Genomic DNA, 22,383 nt, shown 5'->3' on the forward strand with positions numbered 1-22,383 from the left:
GGACTGAAAGGCAGGAAAGCAGCTCCAAGATACACATCCAGATCCCTTCCCTTAGACATTTAAACCCAAACCTCTGGTTCAAGACACTCACAGATTTATCCATCTCCTCCAAGTCTCAGAACAAAGGGATCCCCATTAGCAGGAGGTAGAGAAGGGGGGTGCAAGGCAGGAGGGGTGAAAGCCCAGAGCCTCCTTCCACACCCAGGGCTGAGGGCTCTGCTCCAGCAAGAGCATCCAGCCAGCACCTGAGGGACCAAAAACCAGCAGAATTTCAAGACACCACGGGGCAAAGACTTCTGTTCCCTGTATTGCTGTAGGACAGAGGAACCCCAGCCATGGATCAGGTCCAGAGTTTGGAGCAAATGCTGATCCTTGGAACAAATCTTGACTGCTGCTAAACACATGCATGTTGCACTTGATGCCTGTGATTAATCCACCTGCCTCAGGCATTTAGCTTGGGCATCTGTGAGCACAGGCAGGAATATTTGCAGAACTGTGGTCGACAGGAATGGAGTTTTTCAGATATGGCCATGAGCTCCACAAGTGTCTTGGCAAGCAAACTTAGCAATAAACTTTACATCTTCAGGCACCCTGGGCGACCACACCAGCTGCCTGACTGTGAAGCATCCACTGGGCTGCAGGAACTCTCCCTGGAAGTGCTCCTGCCTTGACTAATACTGTTCCTGCTCACTTGTGTGGAAGAGAAAACAAGAGTTTTAATATAACACCAAGGATCTATTTTCTAAAGGAAACCAGAACCATGCTATTTATTTGGGGACTTTACATTTTGCCAGGCAAAGTGTTGAGTGTTACTCCAAGAGCACATTTTTATTTATGGAATTCCCTTAATCCGTGATAAAAACCCCTCTGAGCTAAAGCAGCTTCCTGCCACCCAAATCTCTTGGATAATACAACTCGCTCACAAGATGTTTATTTACCAATAACTGTTCTCCTAGACCAAGCCTACCCATCAGTACCTTTATCCCCAGGATAATGCTAAGTCCTCATCTGAGACTCCAGTTTCTCTTGGGGAATAACACAGGCAGGAATTTAGAAACATTTTTGTCCTCACAACTTGCTCCAAGCAACTTTATCTCCCCAAGCTGCTGACTGAACCAACTGTTGAATGTCACAAGAATAAACAAAATGTCCCAGCACCAAGTGCCACAGCTTTGCAGTGGGAAAGGCTGCTGGGAGGAAGGATGTGGATTCCAGATCCAGCCCTTCCTGCAAGGACTCTTGGTCAGGTACTCACCACTGCCAGGGTGACAACAGGATCCCGAATTTCTGCTTCAGTGGATGCTGGGGAGAATCTGGCTTCAATTTTTCTTTTTCTTCTCTTACTTCACAGACTTGGCTGGAGATTTTATTTTTCTTGCCAGAAAAATCACCCAACTCCTGCTAACCCAGATCAGATGGTGATCAAGCCATTTAATGGAGCTGGTGCAGATGGGAATTGCTGTCCATACACTGGAAATCAACATCTATTGTGAAATACCCTTGAAATCAACCAGTATTGTCACCTATTTATTCCACACATGATGTAACAGGTCTTTGACAGCTGGCTTTAAAAAGGATTAACCCAAACATGCTTTTTATTTTACAAGACTTTTATTCTGTTTCACAGATTTGACTATTACAGCAGTGAAATTACTACAAGTGAGTTCCAAATAAAAGTAGAAAACCACAAAAACTATAAAAGAAAGTTAAATGAGATGTGATGTGTGGTAAATGTGTTTTAAGAGCACAGAAAAAAGTATACAAAAATACATTAGGATCAAGAATTTTGCAGACAGGTTTTGATTTAGTTACAATTTTGACACCACACTCACAGAATCACAGAATGGTTGGAACTGGCAGGAACATCCAGAGATTATCTGCTCAACTCCCCCGAAGCAGGGCCACCCAGAGCCAGTTGCCCAGGGCCATTTCCAGATGGCTTTTCAATATTTTCAAGGATGGAGATTCCACAACCTTCCTGGGCAACTTGTGCCAATGTTTGGCCACCCCCAGAGTGAAAAGAAAAAAAAAAAATGTTTCCTCATGTTCAGAGGGACCCTTCTGTGTTTCAGTTTGTGCCCACTGCCTCTGGTCTCTGCTCTGTCCTCTTTGAACCTCCCTGCAGGTATTTAAACACATTAATAAGATCCCCCTCTGAGCCTTTTCTTCTCCAGGCTGAACTATCCCAGCTCTCAGCTTTTCCTCAGAGGAAAGTGCAGCTCCTTAATGATCTTTGTGACCCTTCATTGGACTCTCTCCATTATTTCCACCTCTCTCTTGTCCTGGAACTGGACACAGCACTACAGAGGTGGCCACACTCACTCACCCATGGTTGTTCCCTCCCAGGTGCAGGATTTTGCACTTCTGCTTGTTGGAACTTCATTAGGTTCTTATCAGCTCACTTCTCCAGCCTGTTGAGGTCCCTCTGGATGGCAGGATGAGCTTCTGGTGTATCAGACAGCATCCCTAATTTTGTGACATCACACTGTGCCCCACCATCCAGACCATTCATGTTCTCAGTTCATCCACACAGGCTTCATGGTATTTTTGCCTGACTTCCTGCACATTGCAGTGGAACTCCTTTGGAGAACATGATTCTTGAATAATAATTGGTTGCCTCAACCCTCTCTTTCCTCCAGGGTCTTATCCCATGGGACTTTTCCAAGGAAATCTTTGAAGAGGCCCAAGACTGCTCACCTGAATTCCAGGGTTGTGAGCTTGCTTTTCAGTCTCCTTCCTGCCCTCAGGATCCTGAACTCCACCATCTCGTGGTCACTGCAACTAAAACTGCCTTTGATGTTCACATCCCAAGGAGCTCCTGCTTGTTGGTGAGGATGAGGTCCAGCAGAGCCTCTTTGCTGGTCCCTCTGTCACTTGGAGGAGGGAGTTCTCATCAATCCACTCAAGGAACTTTCAGGAGTTCCTTACTCCTGCTATGTTGTCCCTCTAGCAGGTATTTGGGTGGCTGAAGTCCCCCATGAAGAGCAGGGCCTGCAAACTGAAACCTGAGGCTGCTTGTAGATGTTTGTAGAGGGTCTGATCTACTTGTGGCCTGTAGCAGACACCCACCCAGACAGGTAACCCCTTTACCTGTCCTCTCTTCAATCCTAACCCACGAGTTCTCAGGCAGCTCCTCATCCATCCCCCAGCAGAACTCCACAGACTCCAGCTGCTCTTGCACCCAAAGAACAACCCAACCCCAATTCCTTGTTCTCCTATCCCTTCCTAAAGAGCCTAGAAACCCTACCACCTGGAAAGCACAGTGGATTGGAAACTGTGAATTAGAAAGGTGATAAATCCAAGATAGAAAAGGCAAAACCAAACCAGAAAAACTCAAGGAGGGTGATTTGTGTAGGTGAAGACTATTTTATGGCAAACTTCCAGTCCTTTGGCCACTATAAAGCAAAGTCAGTGGATTTCATATAAATTCTCTGTATAAAGGAATGTCTATGAACTGTGTACAGTATGGCCCAGAATAAACGTCTCATTATCAGCCTAATAAAGCTCCTCACAGAGGAAAAGAAGGTGCTTCATGTCATAGTTTCATCTCCCCAATATAACATTGTCCGGAATTGGACTAGTGCCCCAAAAATACCATTTTAGGAACAACACAAATTCCTTTAATGGAAAGGAAACACAGGAACCTGGTGGTGGTGCAGAGCAGGGTGCTGGGCTGTGGCCCCACTACTGCACATTTGCTTTAAAGTTCGTGTGGTTGATGGGCAGGGGGTGAGCCTCTGTGTTGAACACCCAGTCATCCAGGGAGAGCACATCATCTTCACAGAACAGAAGATAGAGGTACCTGGAGCCATCAGGCAAAGGTGGAGGGGAAGAAGATGGACAAAAAAGGGAGATTAAAGGCAACTCCTCCAAGCATGCAGAAGCAAGCACTGTCAGCAGGACTGTGACACGGGCTGTCCTCGGCCTCAGCTGCCACCATTTTTATGGTGACAGGTTTCCCCTTCACTCTTATGCTGACAACTACCACCCCTGGCAAAACAGGGGGGACACCTATGCTCAGCCACCCCACAAACACAGGCTCATGGCCTGATCTGCACTAAGGGGCAGCAAATTCAGGCCATGGTCAGGACATTAACCTGGCAGAGGAGAGAGCTGCCTCTTAAACCATTGGAGCTAAACTCAAGGAGCTCAGCATCCTCCCACTCAGAGCTGCTCTAAATCACAGGAAGAATCCTTTAACTCCACCACATAAACAGAAATCTTGACTGTGCCAATGACAGCAGGGGTTCTACAGGAGGCAGCTACTCAAGCTTTGCAGCACCCACAGCCTTGCCCAGTTTTCCCAACAGAGGATAAGACTTCCCCCTTATTCTTAGAGAATTATTAGGCAGACACAAGTGTTTATGCTGCAGGAATTATGTTACTCTGAAAGGCTTCTATCATACCAGACTTACTTCAGAGTCTCTGCAAGGAAAAAACTCTGTTGCATGTTGTCATGGGTTGGGGTTGTGGTGTAAACATCTCGGATGCCAGAAAACCCAGCTTCTACTCTACAATGTTTTTCCAGGGCCTGGAGAAAGGAAAAGAAATCTCAGTAACACAAAGTGGCATGGAGTAACTCATTAATCATCATCAGGTGCATTACAAGTCAGCTTAACAAATCAAATTCCAGGTTTATTGTAGCCTCTGTCTCTCACTGAAGGGCAAGGTGATTACTCCAGACTGAGAACAAAGCTAATTCTAGTAAGATAGCAAGAGAAACACAAACAGCCCAAGTTGGTTGATGGATTGACCCTGACATTACACACACAGCAAAAACAGATCTCAAGTGGCAGCTCCAGCTGCTTGCAAAGCCTCTTCCAGAGCAGCAGACAAATGCCATTTCTCCCAGGGAAATGCAGGATGTGAGGCAGCACCAACAGGCTAGAGCAGGAGCTGGAGAGAGGTGAGGAACTTTCTGCCTGAGAGGTGCTTGTGGAAAGAAGGAAAAGTGAAGAGCAAAGGCAGGTTTGCTGATTTTCCCTGGTCACCTACAAATCAGTGGTTCTGAGCAGTCCAGATATTTCAAATAGAAGCTTAAGTTCTTTTTGGAGAGGGCTCTTCCATTAACAGGTTTTGCTGTCTGCAGCACTCCTCTCCATAAACCTCCAGTATTTTGACTGATTGATTTTAGCATAGCCCAAAAGGGAGAAGAAAACATTCACAGTGATCTAAACCATTATGACTTAGATACACTTAGAATAAATACTAATGATAATAATACTTAATTGAGCTATTCTGGATATTTCTGCCCCACTGCTGCTTTGCCTTAGTGCTTATAACAATTTAAATAATTTCTGCCCTTTTCCCCTGCCCGAAGGAAAGATTTCTGTGCCAATCCAGCAGCAGCCTGGAAGAGTTATTACTGCAGATTTTCCAGCCATACCTTCACAACCTCCCAGCCCCACTGCCTGTACTTGGGGTCGTGTGTCAGCCTCCACATGTACATGTAACTTTCCACCACCTCAGGACGGAGGATATAGTAGCGCTCGCTGAGTCTGGTTGCCATGGCTTCAGTTCCAGCATCAAAGCGAAAGGCTTCAGGGCCAAGTTTGGTATCTATGCCAAAAATCACACAGAGGAAACCATCAGTTTGAGGAGGAAACAAGGAAACAGAGTACCTGGGTGGTTTTATGTTACTCAGAGCATCACTATTTAAGTCAGGCTTGTGGGAGGTTGGTTGAGCATCTGTGTAACCCAGTCACACACAGCTGATGTCAAAGTAGGGACAAGTCCAGAGTGCATGAGCTGTGCCCAGTGCCACTCTGGGTGTTGTTCAATCTCTGGTATGAAGATAAAGTGGTTCTGAGGACTGATACAACTGACAAAACACAGACTTGGATGAGATCTGAGGGTGGAGAAGGGCAGGAAAAATCTCCCCCATGCCCAGAGCTTTTGCTGGGCTGCTGTTTGCTCCTGGGAATTGCACTGGCCCTGAGAACAGAGTTGGTCATTGAATACAAACTCAGAAGCCAGAACAGATGAGAAAGAACAGAGAGGCAGATCCTGTTTCTCAAAGAGAAAATAAATTCAAAGGCAAATCTAGCCACGTGGCTGACCCTGCCATCACAGATATGGATGCACTCACTGCTCCCAGGCAGGGGGCTTGTTTCACAATTATCAGCCCACCAGACTCAGACACTTTGCCTGCAATCACTTCTGCCTTTCCTTGTCATCCACTTCATCTATTTCACTGGTATTTTATAAATAAAACATTAAGAGTACCTTGGCCTTTTTGAGTGTCCCATACAGGACCAACTTTATTTGTATTCAAAACACAGAAAAACTGAGCACAGAGGTTGCTTATGATCATGCCATGAAGTTTCTCTTGCTGCATCCATGTATCTACCACAAGTCTGTGTTTCTAAGAGTCATTTTATTTCTCTAAATATTTTGCACACCTTTCCTGGGCCCTCCTGTCTGTGTGGGGATCTAACAGAGTTTCTAGCTGGACTATTTGCTGACAAGCACAGAGAGTTTCTGCAAAAAACCCCGAGCTTGCTGAAATGACAGCACTGTAACCAGAGTGGGCAGGCTTGTGACTGTCTTTTCTATGCTGATGGATATTGCTGAAGGTGAAAATTGGCTCCAGGCACTCACAACCAGAGGGTTATTAGTTCGGGTGGCTTGTTTTAATTCTGTAAGTGCTGGGAGGGAAATAAAAGAGTTATTTGCAAACATCATTTCAGGTTAGTGTGAAGTTTATTGGACAAACATGCTGAAGGCTGGCTGCCAATATGGGCTGGTGATGTGGTGAAGGTGTCAAACAATCTTTGGGCACAGTTAGTGCAGACAGACCTGTGCTTGACAAGGTCCTGGAAAGCAGATTGCTGCTTTGCTGTCTGCATTCTCAGAAGAGCTACAGAGATACCTACAAAGAAAGGAGCAGTGTCCAGAGCAAGCTCATCTCACTGAAAGCCCTGCAGGCAGAGAACAAAGCCAGTTTCTCACTCACCACCAGCTTTCCCAAAGCATTGGCTGACCAGCACAGTGGGAGGTGAAACAGATTTTACTGGGCTTGGGAAATAGCCTTGGAAAGCCAGGAGAGGCTGAGGAACTTCTTTTTTTTTTGTTCCTACCAGCAGCTGCAGGTCTCAAAAAATTCCCTGTTGGGCTTCTCAACTGCTCAGCTCCATATAGTGGGATATCCTGCAATACATTTCTGTTAATCTCCCCTTCTTGTCTGCAAAGGGATGTGAAAGGACAGACTCAAGCCTTGTTGAGTAGCTCTGCCTGGGAGACAGGACAAGGATTCAGCCCTGGGTTCATTCCCCAGCTTTGCCACAGGAGCTCCCATCTGCCTGTCCCTCTGCCTCAGCTGTTTGCCCTGGCAAACTCTGCTTTCTCTTCCCAGATATCCCAGAAAAGAGAAGTGAAACTCATACAAAGGGATGCAGATGCTGCTGAAGCACAAAATACCCTAAATGCAAACCTCTGCCACACCAAAGCTGAGTCCCATTCCCCAGGCAGCCCCCAGCTTTACCTGAGCGTTCGTAGGACTCGTGACACGTGTTTGTTATTTCTGCAGCAAGATCCATGTAATGTTTCCTCCTCTCTTCTCCAGCATGTTCAGCTCCAAGGGCTATCATGCCCCCAGAGAAGCAAGCCAAGTGGCCCATCTTGTGGTCAGGGATGCCACCCCTCCATTCAGCAATGTAGGTCAGTCCTCCAGCAGACTTTTTGACCAAATGCTTTTCTATTGCCTAAAGGGATGAAAATCAGGATTTCAGGACACTTGGTGGACAAGGTGAGGAGTGCATACCAAGGAAACCCAAAGATCTAAAGCATTTTTACCTAAAACATTCCAATGAACAATGTACCCAACAAAACATACAGAGCAGCAACATGCTCCTTACCTCTAGTGCATCATCATACATCTTTTTAGCTTCAGAGTCTTTCTTGTCTGACATCAGCCAAGATTTGATGAGATATTCATAAAAGCTGTCCCCAAGCCCCCCAATGGAGACGTGGTCTGCAGTGGGAAAGCCAGAAAAGAATTTCAGGTTCATGATATACAATGAGCAGTTGCTTTACAAAGAGCAAACAACCATGTCCTATTTATTGCCCTTGTTCTCTCCTTCCTCTTTCTAGTTTCCTGGGGAGAACTTGCAACATTTCTTTTTCAAAAAGGAAGAAAGGTGGAAAGTGCAATCAGAAGAAAAATGTTCTGTCATTTTCCAAAGCATTAGTATCCCTTACCAAAACTATTCAGGGGTTTTAGTTTGCAAGTTATTTATGCTGCAACTTGAAGATGCTTCCTGTTTATGAAGCAATCATCATAAATCCCAGCCTCACAAACCCAAAGCAAAATGGCAGGGACTGATAGATCTCCACCTGTATGAAGCCACTGGGTGCTGCCTCCCTGCCTGAGGAAAAGGAGAACACATGTTGGATCCCACAGAGCTGCCAGCAAGGGGCTGCCACAAGGACCTTCCCAATTGTGCCATTTGTATTCCTGGCTCACAGTGGGACTCCATGCCCTGGGGAGGGCTGGGGTTGTGGGAGTACTAAAATGATAAAGTGAGGTACAAGGGTGTGCACTGAATTTTTTTTTATTATTATTTTGCAAAAATGGGATTTTCAAGGCTATCTGTTTAGAGTACATGATGCTCTGACCTTACTGCTAAAGAACTGCAGTGCCAAATGGGCATGACAGCTGCAGGTTTCTGCCTGGGGGGAACTGCTGGATGGATTTATATCTTTAAACTACACCACAGGGGGAAAAGCAGCATTCACTTTTACAAGCAGCCAAGTAATCCCTCTCTAGAAGAGCAAGACAAATTACTCACTGTGGACTGAACCATCCCTGTTAATTAACAGTGTCCACCTCTGGGCCTGCACATGTCCCCATTTTAAACGTAAGCAGATGCAGCAGGGTGACAGAGGTAGCTGCTCACAGTTTTATTTCTACTTTCACTGCACATATATAAAGTCCTGAGGCTTATTCTAAATGCTAAATCCTACCAACACAAGAGATCAACAGCCATGCATTTTCCTGACCTGAAGAGCAAACATCCCCTGATATAGTGTGTCCAATGATCCACGGAATAATCCATAGCACAACACTGAGATTAGACACATGAGTTCAGGAAAAAAAAAAAAAAAAAAAAAGAGGAGAGACTATTTGCAAACACTGGCTGCACAGCCTGTTCTAAAGAGAAGCTCTGTGATCCTAAGTGTGTCATTCATAAAATCACCAAAGCAGGAGCCCTGGTTGATAATTGCTTTCCATATGGCATCAGCTTTGCCAGCATTTGCCTCCTAGGCACTTTGCATAAACAAATCTCTTATTTCAGCAGGGGACTGTGCTTTAATTTTCTGAAAGTAACAACTGCACTCAGAAGAGGTACATCACTGCCTCTTCATTTGGAAGATCTGCTCATTCAGCCAGGTCAAAGATACACCTTTTAAGAAAATCACAGCAATTCCAAGAAAAACAGCTTCCAGCAAAGAGCTTTAATGACAAGAGCAGAAATGAGAGCCTGGCACCTACAGGGAACATCTCAGTGGCAGGCTGCAGCTGCCTCCAGACTTTGGTCCTAATCTATTTCTCCCCAGCAGTACTGGAGATGCAGAAGAGGCTGAGCAGCCTTTTCCCTCTCCTGGAATACAGATTGGGACCACAAGGTCACATTATGAGCAACTGGCACAAAGAGTCTGTGCCATGAGTTGCCCCTGTGATGTGAGAGTCTCCAGGAGAGGTCATCTCCAGTCCTTCTGCAGAAATCAGCCTAGCCCAGAACAAGTAATCAGGGGCTACTTTTAATGAGCTCCAAGAACCAGCACCAGGCCCCTCTGTACGTCAGCAAAGAGTGGGAGCAGGTCAGGACAATGAAGTAAAATCTGCAGACACAAATAGAATTAAATTAGTGGCAGAAAAGATGAATTTTGAGTATCAAGCTGGGTATTTCAACCATCTGAATTAAGAGCACAGCTCTTCAGCTTCCCAAAGATTCTGTAACAATCAGTTATGGCAAGAGACAGGCACTTCTCCTCTCAGCACCAATGAATAGGCAGAATTAATGCTTGTGTCTGGCAAAATGTGCAGTGTTGCTGCCAGCTGGGAATAACCTAAAGAAAATGGCATCTCAGGGGTGAGGTAAGGGATGGAAGATTAACTTTTCAAGTGGAACATATTGCAAGAACTCTGCAAGAGACAAATGTGGAGGGGAAGCTGAACTGCTTACAAAGAGATTGGATAACTTTGAAGATCAATTAATGGGACAAATGGAGAAACCTGTTTTCTTCCCTCATGGCACCAAAGGACAGCTCTGGTTTAATGGGAAACTGCAGCCATCCAAGATGCTTTGCTGGGACACCTTTCAAGCCAAGCCCTGTCAACTAGAAGTGATGAGGTGGCAGTGAAAGGCCAGGAGGTCAGGGACTGCTCACAGGTACTGCTCTCTCACTGTCTCAGATGGTGGCAGCCACACAACTGCCAATCAGACAGAGATATTAATAAAGTAGTTAGAAAGGTTTGGAGAAAACAGAGCAAACAGTGCAATAAGACAGAGTAATGCAGTGACTCAAAGAAAACTGCTTGAACATCATAAATGTAATTCAGTGACAAGGTAAAAACAGCTTCTGCAAAAGGAGACACTTTCCTTGGACAGGAAAAGATGAAATCCAGCAACCCTCCCTTGCCAAAACAAGCAGATCCTTAGCAAAGCAGCAAGTTGAGGTCAGAGATCTGGAGCACAGCAGCAGAAGGAGCCTCTCATGCTCTTACCAGAAGGCAACCTGCTGCCCTTGGGTGGCACAAAAAGAAGGGTACAGTCTCTTCTCTGTAAGAGAAAAGGGCTGTGGACATAAAGCAGGAAAGTAAATAATCTTTCCCTGGGTACACAGCTTCTAATATTTCCTTGCTCTTTTCAGGCTCTTCCCTGGTTATTGCTCCTCTTTCACATCACAGCAATATCAATTTCATGCCCACGTCTTCGGCACTGGGTTCTCAGTGAGAAAAAAGAAAAAAAGGATTTCCAGTTTCAGTTTGTTTCTCCTCATTCTGTCCAATCCATGCAAAGAGATGAATTGGCACCGAGGCAAAGCAAGGAGTTGATTCTGGGAAGAGGGAGGGCACCACTTCTCCCTCAGCCCGAGAGAAAAACAACCAAAAGTGTGCGTGGTTGTCACGCCCTTCTTACCCAAAACTGCCATGGTGATGGGTACATGGAGGTATCACAGTGACATGAACACACACAAGAAAAGTCACCCCACATCCTGAGGGGACTCAAGACTCTGTAAACCCTCTCCAGGTGGTCCCTCACTTGCTGCAGCACACTGGGGAAGGAAACCTCAGAGTGTTTCTGCCACAGCCTTCACACGCAATTCCCGAGGAGGTCTGTGGGCTATGTGATGACTGCAGGATGAGGTCTTACAGAGGTGTGCTGATTTCTAATATCTGTGTGGTGAACCATGTACCATTATCCTCCCCTGCACAAGAGAGGTCCTCATTCTCTCTGGAGGTGATACACTCAGCTGGAAACAAGGCTGATGGAGTAAGTGTACAATTACTATATTGCATCTTACAAATCTGGTTGCATTACCTAATCACATGTATAACAGGCTGCCTGACAAGACATTTCCTTGGCTTGCTGCTCTGACAGTTGCTATTGCTTCCTAAAGAATAATGTAAAGACTGAAATGCTCCCAGGCAGGGCTCTGAAAGCAGAGTGATACCTACGCTGCACCCAGTTCCCCGTCACCGGGCTGAGAAAGTTGGGATAAAGGCCCTGTGGCTTCTCCACTCTGTTGAGGACTCTGCGGATGTTCATCACCTAGGAGAGATGAAATACAAGGACTGTGTTACTTCTCTGCTGAAAAAAAACCCTGATGGTTTTGTCCTCTCACTGAGAACTCGAATTCCTCAGTGCTGATCCCTGCCTGACCAAGCCCAGCAGGCTCCCTGCACACAGAACCCGGTGACACAGCTCTCTTCTGAGAGGGCTGCCAAGGAAAAACTTGGCTGCTGGGTTCCTCAGCACAACCTTTCTCCAGCTCACTGGGATTTTAGAAAAGATTCTAAAAAAACCAGTGTAGCAAGTAGTGGAAGCAGCTTGCTACCAGTGATCCAGAAGCAACCCCGAGGACTTGGGATCTGGATGGAAATGTCGGAGATGCAGAGAGTGATTTTTTCCATGATCCAAAGGGAAAGGAGTGGCAGGGATGAGTGACTCACACAGTACTTAAATTCACTATGTGGTCACTTAACATGATGAATTGGGGCCCTTAATTTCAACAACAGGCAGCTCCTCTAATGTGCCAGAGCAGCAGTGCTTATTCTCTAAACCCTCCCTTGGTTTCACCCCCATTAAACCCAATCGGCCTCTCCCATAAGGGACAAAGTTAAATGGTATGCAACATAAATATTCTATTATAACCTACAGAGCAGCTAATACACTCTAAACCTTTTATAAAATTAGACAATTTGTACGCCACAAGCTGGCTACAGACTTAAGTCAGTGCTTCCAACTCGTCAGGCTGCATAATATTTACTGAAGTTTAGTAGCAAGGCATATTAATGACATGTTTGAATAAAAGACACAGATGGACTTTATTCTTGCTAAAATCACACAAGTCCCAAGCTGCAAGTTAATGAGTTGATCTGTTCCTCTGAAGTAATTTCCCACAGGATGAGCTGTTTGAGCCCACATCATCCTACATTTTTTTCTCTCAGAGGGTGTTAGGATGGATGTGATCCATTTTCTGTGGCACACAGCAAGCACGCTCAGCTCAGCAGAGTCCATTAGAAAGGTTCTGCCCTTATCCCTCTGTGGGTTTAGAAGGCAAAGAGGAAAACATTAGGCTGGGGACAGAGGCCTGGCCCTTGCTCAAAATGCCACAGTTTGACTCTGCAATCTGGATACAATTCTAGTTTTTAATAGTGCATCTTCTTGCCCTTGTGTTTTCAGTGCTCCTCTCTCCCCCACACACACTTCATTTCCTACACAGATATTTTCTTTCCATATCACCTTCCCCATTACTGATCTTTTCTCAGCTACCCCCTTCCTCTGAGCAATGTGACATTACCACTGTGCTCAGGAATCTTCAGCTTGACTCCTTTATTTCAAACCACCAGCCTTTCCTTTATCCTCCCTACAGAGCCTCCTGGGTTTTTACTTTTCCTTCAGCCTCTTTTCTTCTCTCCTACTCACCTCACCCTTACTGCTTTCCACACACTCCATCCCATTCTCTAATTTCTCTCCTAGGTTCTACCTTCTCTTTCTTCCTGTCTCTGCTGCAGATTCTCTTCTTTTATTTCACAAATAAGAGACCTGCACTGGAAATAAATACCCTGGCAAAGTACCATTTTGAGGTTTTTTTATTGGCAATCCTGGAACCACTGTCTGTTTTCACCCCACTGTGGGACTCTGGACAGGCCCCATTTCCTTTGGGCTCATGAGGGCAGTTTGGATTCTAACTGGAATAATTTGTCTCCCTTAAAGCTGGTTCCTCAGGGACATGCAGAGAAAGCTAATGACTTGCTGGTATCCAACAGCATATTTATTAAGTTGCTCTCACATGCACTACAAGATCACTTGTAGGAAAAAAAAAAAAAAAGAAAAGCTCAAGGTAATTTATAATATGAATAGATTTTCAGTTACAAGTTACACAAAAGGAATCCAATATGTCAACTGTCAGGCCTTTCCTACACAAGAAACCTCAGCAGAAATCTTGCTGGCTGGAGCATAACATTGCTTGTTTAGAGTAAAAAGGTCTGCAAGTACAAGGCACTACTATTAGGGTATCAGAATTAACAATTAACTTTGCAGTCTGAATCCAACAGATGTTTTACCTTTGGCTGTGTTTTTATCTGAGGAAGTTCTTGCTACAACTTTACACCCCTGAAAAATGTCTCCATCTCCCCCTGTGGCTGGAGGTGATGGAGAGGCAGGTGGAGGTTTCTCCCCTGGTGAGTTGTACTGAGGAGAGGGAACACTTTGCTGCCCTGTCACCTGCTGCAGGCAGCCCACACTGTCCCTGCTCCAGCACTGAGCCCAGCAGTACAAAGAGACCAATTCATTAAAGACCCAGTTGGGATGTACTTGCCTTTTCTGCAAACACTGGGTTGCCAGAGAGCTCCGAGAGGTGCAGGAATTCCAAGTGCAAGGTACCAAATTCTGCTAAGATGCTGCTTCCAGCAGATGCCCAACCCCAGCTCCAACTCATGCCACTGCAAGGAGACAATTCCAGAATTCATTGCCAGAAAAACACAGACACAGCCTGAAGTCCCCCCCTGCCCCAGTACAGCCCCTGCCTTTGCTGCACACATGCTGTGCACACCAGGTCTCAAGAGGGGCCATCCAAAGGACATCCACAGATTTTTAGGAGTTTTACAGATAGCTCAGGACAGGGCAAACACAGACTGAATGTACTGGGAAGATGCCTGGTTTTGTGGCAGATTAATCCCTCCCAAACAGATCAGTTTAAAGAAAACTTTGGAACAGCACTGACAACCTGTCCTACACAAGATACTTTGGAGTAAAACATGTCTGGAAGTAGCCTGGGGTGAACTCTCAAATATTCCACAAAGCTGTTATTTTACGGACAACCCAGACTGTCCCTAAGTACCTTGTTCCAACAAGATCTCACATTCTTTTTGTGTCCATGACACAGACATTCCCTGTGGATGCTTGCCTGCAAGGGGACACAGCAACACAGCACGAGGGGAAAGATGTCACTGCAAACCTGACTGCAATGCAAAAAATTTGCATCTTATTATCTTAACATTTGCACAGAACAGATCTGACTCTGGAAACACCCCATTGGTGCTCATCTCACGTGCCTTGCAAGAACAGGAGGGTCAGGATAAAACTACAGAAGGTGGAAACCACTGCCTCAAGAAGCCAGTTATACAAAGTGCCTCTACTCCTATGTTTGAGGTACTGGGAATCCCAGTTTCTCTTTGTTTCTCCTCATTCTGTCCAATCCATGCAAAGAGATAAATTGGCACAGAGGCAAAGCAAGGAGTTGATTCTTGAGGGAGGGCACCACTTCTCCCTCAGCCTGAGAGAAAAACAACCAAAGGAGATGGGAGGGCAGAGGCTCTTCCAAGCACTACCAGCATTATCCTTGGATTTGCTTTTATATTCAACCACATCTTTCAGGTCCCCCACTGCTGCTGAGTACAGCTCTCTGAAATCCAGCACACATGAACATGTCCTTAAACCTTGGTCCAAAGCAGGTTCTGCAGGTGCCGGTCCAGGGGAGCTGGGTGAGGTGGGGTGGCTTTGGTTTCCAGGTCTCTCTGCGAGTGTTCTTAGAGGTTGGTACTGATGAGGTACCAGGTTTCCAGGGATGGGGGGGTGGGGGTGACACTAGATGGCGCCTGGAAGCTTGGCTAACAGAAGGAAAGGGTTTCTGTTGTTTACAAGAGGCTAAAACTAATGATCTGTCTGAGCGAGGGGGAAAAAGTTTCCCCCCTCCATGGGATGTAGGGAAAACCATTTTAGGTCCAGAGCTGTTTGTTTCGCCTCCAGAAAAAATCATAAAAAAAAAAAAAGAGCCATTAGATCAGCAATATGTTCACACTGGTTCAAACTGCTCAGTCACTGCCAAACGTCAGCCTTCCCTGCAGACTGTCAGGGGGCTGCATCACAGCTTTGCTGTTGAAAACATTGTGTGCAGCTAAACAGGGCACCCCAATAACATCCGATGTTTATGGCAGAGAGGTCCCAGTGCAGGCAGAAAATTCCTGCAGTCTGAGCAGGTTAATGTGGATATTTATATCACACTGGACGTATCTGCTGAACCTGGCAGCAGCCAGCCCTGGGATGGGTGTGCTAAACAATCCCACAGTGCTCTCATAGCCATAAAAGAGTCAATGACTTTTTCTTTATTTACTGCACTGAAGGGACATCGTAACAAACACGATGCACAAACAGAAACTGCCTGCTGAGCCAGTTCAGAGGAGGAGTGCTTGGAAGCAGCCAAGCTGGGCTGTGTTTGTTGTGACAGCAGCAATGTGGGGTCACTGGGGCTGACACAACCCTCCCCAGGGAACTGCTGGCCCAACCAGGCAGCCAGGCACTGCCTGCAAGGACCCTGCTGCCAGGAACCCAAGCCCTGGGTTACAAATCCCAGTAAAGCTCAAGGAGAGGTGGTCTGGAAGAAAAAAAAGAGTGTGTCTGCAATGTGTCCCTGGGTTAAAGAGCAGCCTGAAATGACCCCCTGCAGGAAAACATTTGTTCAGCATTACAGACTGGACAAACTGGGTCTTAACAGCTGCCCTGATCTGTAACATCTCAAAGGAACTGTAGTTTGAAGGACCTTGCTCTTCAAGACAAAAGGAAATGCCCAGCGCAATCTCTGCCCCCCAGATAAGTGGATCTTGCTTAAACGTTGCCCCGTGCAAGCATGGGCTGGAAATGGCTCTATCACTCAAAGCAGCAAACCAGTGTCAAGCTGATAGAGAGACCAGGGAGAGGATGATGATGAAAAATCTGGAGGTGCAGAGGATTTAGGGGAAATGGGAAGGAGAGAGCAGAGGCCAGGGACCCAGAACAGGAAACATCAGAAGAGAAATCTGCACAGCAGAAAGCAGCAGCTTGAGAAGATCATGTACTCTAAGACCTGGCAGACAACGTGGCAGTTGGATCAGCAGGATGGAAAACAATCCTGTGGGAGAGGTGATACAGTGCCTGTGTAAAAACCAGAGGGCCACAGGGAAGCACATGAACAGAGAGGGGACACAAGAGGAAAAGGTGGTGTGAGGAGATAGGAAGAGATAAAGCCAGCTGGCAATGGGAAGAGCTGGGGCGTGGTTGGCTTTGTACTTGAGTCCTCAAAAACATCTCTGCAGAAATGACTTAATGTTTATCTCAAATTGCTGAATGTCACTCTCAACCCACCCCCCCCAAGCTCCCACCAACAAAAGCCTACATGTGCTGCAAGACTCTCCTGCTTTTGAGATGATGGAGTCTCTCTGGAATTAACACAACCTCGCAGAAGTAGAACTGGAGAAACAATTTTCTCTTGAAAAACTGGGTTCTGCTTTGGCCCTGACATTTGGGTCAGCATGCTGTCACAGCAGCACCTCACTCTTCTCCCACTTCCACATGCTATCTCACACTGAATAATTCCCTTCCCCTCTGGCTGTTCATCATGTTCCTGCGGTAGTCAGACTACAGATTTTGCTTGCTTCATCCTTGCTTCTAAATCAGTTGATACTCCAAGCCCTCACAGCAGTCTCCTGGCCCTAAAGCCAGAGATCAAGCCAGTAATATGGGTTCTGGGTTGTGTGCTCAGGGTTATTTTGATTTTCTTTGCTTTTAGTCAAGGTCATCAGCAAAACATTTTGGGAATGTCTGGGCAGACAGACTCTGTTTCCATTGTCTTCACAAAGGGCAGGGGAGGGTTTGGCATTTCTGGGAAAGGTTAGTCTGTGCCCAGTCTTTATCAACCACAGAGGAAGCAGAATGTCTCTTCTGCAAAAAGAAACAAAGTTGTGGTGGTGTCTTAAATTTTCAGTGGGATCAGGTGCAGATCAGAGAACTGAAGGGTGACAGTGATATTTGAGCAAGGGATCAGTGCAAGCCAAACATTTGAAAGTCTTGCACTTCTCAGAGACATGAGCCAAACAGGGGATTTGGGCTAAAGGATGAATAATGATTTTCATGGCTGCTGCTCTGAGTTTTGCAAGAGGTGAGGATGAAAGGCTTTTGTTAACCCACATTTCTTGCTGTCTCTGTTTCAGCCAGCGAGCAGCTATTCCCCTGGGGGATTTGTTTGTAGGCATCAAAATGAGCCAATGAGCCCTTACTGGCAGGGAACACTGTCTACTAGCAAGAATCAGAGACTGGGAGTCCAGCCTCCAGGTTTGCCTCTGTTTGCTGAGAGACTCTCAGAACAGTATTTAATCCAGCTGTCTCAAAGCTCCCCTCCAGCAAGAGAATACCACCTACCTGACATGAAATGTGGCTCTAAGAGAAGGATCCCCACCTGTCTGCATGCTGCCAGCAGGGAGAGAACCAGAGGATCTGTTTGCTCCCTCCTTTCTAGCAGCAAAACTGTCAGCCAGTCCTGTCCAGTTCCTCTCTCAATTTTTCCAAGCATGAAGCCTGGATAAATTCACATGCATCTAGTTGGACACACTGCAAAAACACAGCGAGCACCACATGCTACGTGCAGACTACAAATAACCTTTCAAAGAATCTGAGAGTGAGGAAAATGCTATTGCAGCAGGGAGCCCTGCCAAGAGGTAGAGGAAGAAACTGCGGATAGCCCCAAATTAATAAAACACAGCTGGGTTTAACTTGAGTCACCTGCAATCTCTTGCCAAGGCACCTCTTGGTTTTGAGTTGGCAAAACAAATGACCTCGAAGAATCTGCACTAGGGGGGGGCACTTCTGAGGAACTGTTGCTGTTCCTGCTTGAATCCTGGTCTTTTACAACCTTTCAGTAATAAAATGACATGCTTGTAAGGACGGGTGTCTTGCCTGCCCAGATTTATGACGCCGCGTGGGATACCCGTGGGGGTGTTAAAAGCTGGCAAAAGTTTCTCTCCAAGTTCCAGAGCTTTACTCTTGAACACCTGTTAAAAGAAGAAAAAGAGGATAAATATTTGATGGGGCACTCTCCAGCTGTCCTCCAACAATCTACACTAAACTAGTCCCACTGAACTGATCCAAGGAGTTCTTTTGGGGAAGAAATTCTTCCCCAAATGAAGATAAAGAAGACAAATGAAGATAAAACTTACTGGATTAAAATCAAAAGGAATCTTTCTAGGGTGAATCTGTTAGATTTACAGCACAGCTTTGCCTAGCTTGTGTCATCTCCTGTTGTAAAGAACCAGATTTCCAATGAACAATCTTTTACTTGCAACTTTTTTCCAGAAAGGATTCCTGGTTTCATGGCTAAGCTGCTCCTTTCCCATTTTTAATGCCTCAGTTTCAAATCAAATTACAGCTTATGGTGGCTTGCAGTACAAAGCCACCATACACCATTATTTTGGGACAAACTGATACAAGCACTAATCTTTGCTCCAGAGATTAGTCCTGATCAAGGGAAGCCTGTAAGTAACTTAGAAGATAAAGCAGAAGCCTTTTACCTCCAGCCTCCTTACACCAGCCCAAGCTGTCATGGCAGTTCTCAGAAAGCAGGAATTTACTGCTCTAAAAATACAGCACCAAGGAAACCTGAGCTCTCCTGTGGGCTTGCAGACCTTTGATACACTCACAAAGAGATAGAAATTTGGTTCAGAAGGCAAAGCATGAGACAGAGATTTGATTTTTGCCTTCCAGCCTGGGGACACTGACTGGGTATATGACAGACACTGCCCTGGCTGCTGAGCCCACTGCTGACTGCACTTCAAGAGGGCACTGCTGGTGTTTTCTGATTAAAGGTGGTTTCTTTTTGCTCTGTTGAGCTGTAGCCTGGTGAAGTAGTGACTGAGACAGACCCTGAGTCGGGGCACTGAATCTGAGGCTTCCCTAGAGGGAAATCACAGGGAGAAGTCATTCCTGGAACTCATTTAAAATGCATCTAAAGTAACAGAGCTGCTCCTGTGACTCCACAGATCAATGGTGCCACTATGCAGTGATGAGCCATCCTATCCTATTAAGGATAGACAGCACCCAGCCACTGTCAGGGTATGGTGTGAGAGCTAAGTTCTCAGTTAAGAACCAGTCTTCCAGTTCCTTCACTCACGAAACTCCTCTCTTGAGTCAGAGTTTCTGCTCACCTAAGACTTCCAGGGCAAAGGAATAACCATCTCTCCATCTCTCTAGAGCCAGCTGTAAAATTCCAGTCCAGTCACATTATAAAACAGATTATGGCATTAAGCCCTGGCCACTGTAGGCCGGGGCTTTCTCTCAGAGAGAGAAAGAAGGAAAAGTGAGAGAGGGAACCTCCTGCTTCAGCCAGGACTGAATGGCCGCTCCACCAGGTTACAGGAGGGGCTGTGATACCCACACTTGCTGGGAAGGGGACAGTTCGTGGAGCTGTATCACACTGTCATCAGTTGGCAGGACACAGGTCCCCTGCCCTGTCAGTCTGACACCCTCCTTCTCTGCACCTCAGGACATCCTAAACACTAGAAAGAGACTGTCCAGGGAGAGCCTGGAGCACTTGTCACTGCTCAGTTGCCCTCCTTAGACCGAGGCAGAATCTGGACTGATGTTTGATGAAATATTGCCTGCCTTTAGAATACAAAGGAACAAGCAAAAGATCACTGCAAACTGTGTGTCACTGGGGAGCTATGTGTCCAACTGAAAACATGTCTTGCTGGAACTGCCCACAGGAGGAAAGATCTTTGCAAATGAGCCATGCACGGTGAGTGCAAGGTAATTATGCGAGACTTAATTAAAAGAACATTAGAGGCATTTTGATATTCATAAACCCAAAAGGTTTAGCCTGTTGTCATGGAGGGATTATCTGATGCTCAGAGAAAAGCTGCTGGAGGACCCTTCCAGTTCATTACTGGTGCCTGTGTGAGGCAAGCAGAGCTGCTGAAACCAACCTCTTCTCCAGTTAAGTAGTAAGCAGCCAACAGTCCTCCAACGTAGCGGATGTTCACCTCAAACAAGGATGCTTCCCCGTTCTGCAAAGACAGAATGATAACACTTAACTGCAAAGTCTGCAGGCACAAATGGCAGTGAAGGGGAACAGATTGTAGGCAGATACTTCAGTCTCTCAGTCCTCAGCCACAGAGTAACACAGCTTTTTGACTAAGATCTCACAGCACTTTATTTGCTCAGCGGTGACAGGTGGAGCCTGAAGGGAAGGGGAAACACCCAAACTGCCCATTTATCACCAGCAGACAACATGTAAATGGGTGAGGGCAGGTGTATTGTCCATCCATCCAGCCCTGGCTTGGCTTACACTCTGCAAAAAGCTGGGAGTTAGTTACTTTTGGGGAAAAATTTGCCCCTTTAAGTGTTTTATTTTAAGAGAAAATTGTACAGCCAGGCGGAAAAATTACTGTCTCCATTTTCTCATGAAGAGGGCACTGCATTAGACAGATGTAATGCACTTCTTGCATTAGGTAGATGCTTTCTGTCAGTCAAGGACTCATCTGCTCTGCAGGCTCCACGAGGATCACAGCCTCCAGGCTGCCTGTGAAGGGCATGCTCATGGTGAGACAAACCCCGTGATGTCCGTGTGCCACCCCCAGACAGCAGACACAGATGGATGTGGTTCACTGAATCCCTCAAGAATCCACTCACCTGGAAGAAGTTTTGCTCTACCTACTCAGCTGATGATCAGCAAATGTCAGAATGATTGCATTCAAAATGTGCCTTTAAAATACACATGCTCCTGGCTGCTGGATCTGCATGATAAATGATTCCTACCCTCACACAAAGGCATCAAGCAAAACAAGAACCCACAAAGATCTTCCACCAGCACAGTGAGGAGAGCAAAAACAAAGGGGCACTTGAACCTCTGCACTATCCTGTCCTTTCCTAATACCTCCAGGTTACAAATCATGGCAAGTGCTTCCTGGAGATGACTGAAATTGCATGAGACAGATCCCAACACCCAGGATTCAAACAGAGCTTGTGGGCCTTGGACTCCCTGCCTCACTTTTCTGGACTGTTCAGAGTTCCTTGTACAGAGCCAATTTTAATTAATTTCTCTCCTTCTCTCCCTCTGCTGTGCTTTCTGACTCCACCAATCAATCCATAGCATTCATTATTGTCTTTACAGATCAATCTATTCTGCAGGCCAAGATTAAAAGCTTTTATGAAATTCAGATAAATTATCTCCCAGTTGATTTTGTCCCTTGTTTATCGATTCAGGAATGCACTGAGAGCATTCACCAACTTTATCAGATGTGGTCTTCCTTTTGTGAATATCTGAATGCCAGTCGTGCCCTCCCAAATGATGCTTTCCCATAAAGGCAGCTGCACACATTGTTCCCATGGGAAGAGCTATTTCTCACAACAGACAACTAGGCTGGCATTAAAAAAATAAAAGTTTGAACTGCACTCTGGTTTTAACATTCACCATGTGTCACTACTGTGATCCCATCAGCTCTCCCATGGTAAATAAGAGCTGGCTTGGAGACCAACAATCAGACTTATGGCAAGGGGCCCCAGCCAGAAAGTGAGATAACAGACAGAATCCTTCATTTGATAACACTGCACAGCATGAGTGCCAGCAAGTCTCATACTTGCTCTAGGAAGTGGCTTGGAAAGCTTCAGGAGCACTCACAGAGAGTGAGCACCTCTGGATCCCCTTCCTTCCACACATCTGGGCTCACTCTGTGCTTCCATTTTGCTGCAAGGTCCCACTGCACAAATCCCAGGAATGCCACCCCAACAAAAGGTCCAGGCAAGGAGATCAGTGTTTGCAATCTCAATCTATAGCATGGTAAGAGAAAACTTGTTTTATCACAGGCAGGCATTTAACTGAGATGAAACAGGACTTGTTCTTTGATGAACA

General features: G+C 46.0%; 1 protein-coding gene across 2 annotated transcripts in view; it reads right to left on the reverse strand.

Annotated features, from left to right (window-relative positions):
- Positions 1 to 1,599: 1,599 nt before the first annotated feature.
- MAN1C1 (mannosidase alpha class 1C member 1) overlaps positions 1,600 to 22,383 on the reverse strand; it is a 63,711-nt gene continuing 42,927 nt past the window's right edge. Inside the window, exons 5-13 of one of the 2 annotated variants that reach the window (XM_030464448.1) lie at positions 20,459 to 20,539; positions 18,438 to 18,532; positions 14,050 to 14,173; positions 11,684 to 11,777; positions 7,857 to 7,972; positions 7,484 to 7,703; positions 5,387 to 5,559; positions 4,416 to 4,531; positions 1,600 to 3,802 (exon numbers count right to left, since the gene is read on the reverse strand). In XM_030464448.1, the coding sequence (XP_030320308.1) occupies positions 3,685 to 3,802; positions 4,416 to 4,531; positions 5,387 to 5,559; positions 7,484 to 7,703; positions 7,857 to 7,972; positions 11,684 to 11,777; positions 14,050 to 14,173; positions 18,438 to 18,532; positions 20,459 to 20,539 (1,137 nt within the window). In that variant the 3' untranslated portion in view covers positions 1,600 to 3,684. The remainder of the gene's footprint in view (positions 3,803 to 4,415; positions 4,532 to 5,386; positions 5,560 to 7,483; positions 7,704 to 7,856; positions 7,973 to 11,683; positions 11,778 to 14,049; positions 14,174 to 18,437; positions 18,533 to 20,458; positions 20,540 to 22,383) is intronic. The other variant, XM_030464449.1, reaches the window with a different exon arrangement.

Source organism: Calypte anna, chromosome 23 (assembly GCF_003957555.1).
Source record: "Calypte anna isolate BGI_N300 chromosome 23, bCalAnn1_v1.p, whole genome shotgun sequence".
Taxonomy (NCBI): Eukaryota; Metazoa; Chordata; class Aves; order Apodiformes; family Trochilidae; genus Calypte; species Calypte anna.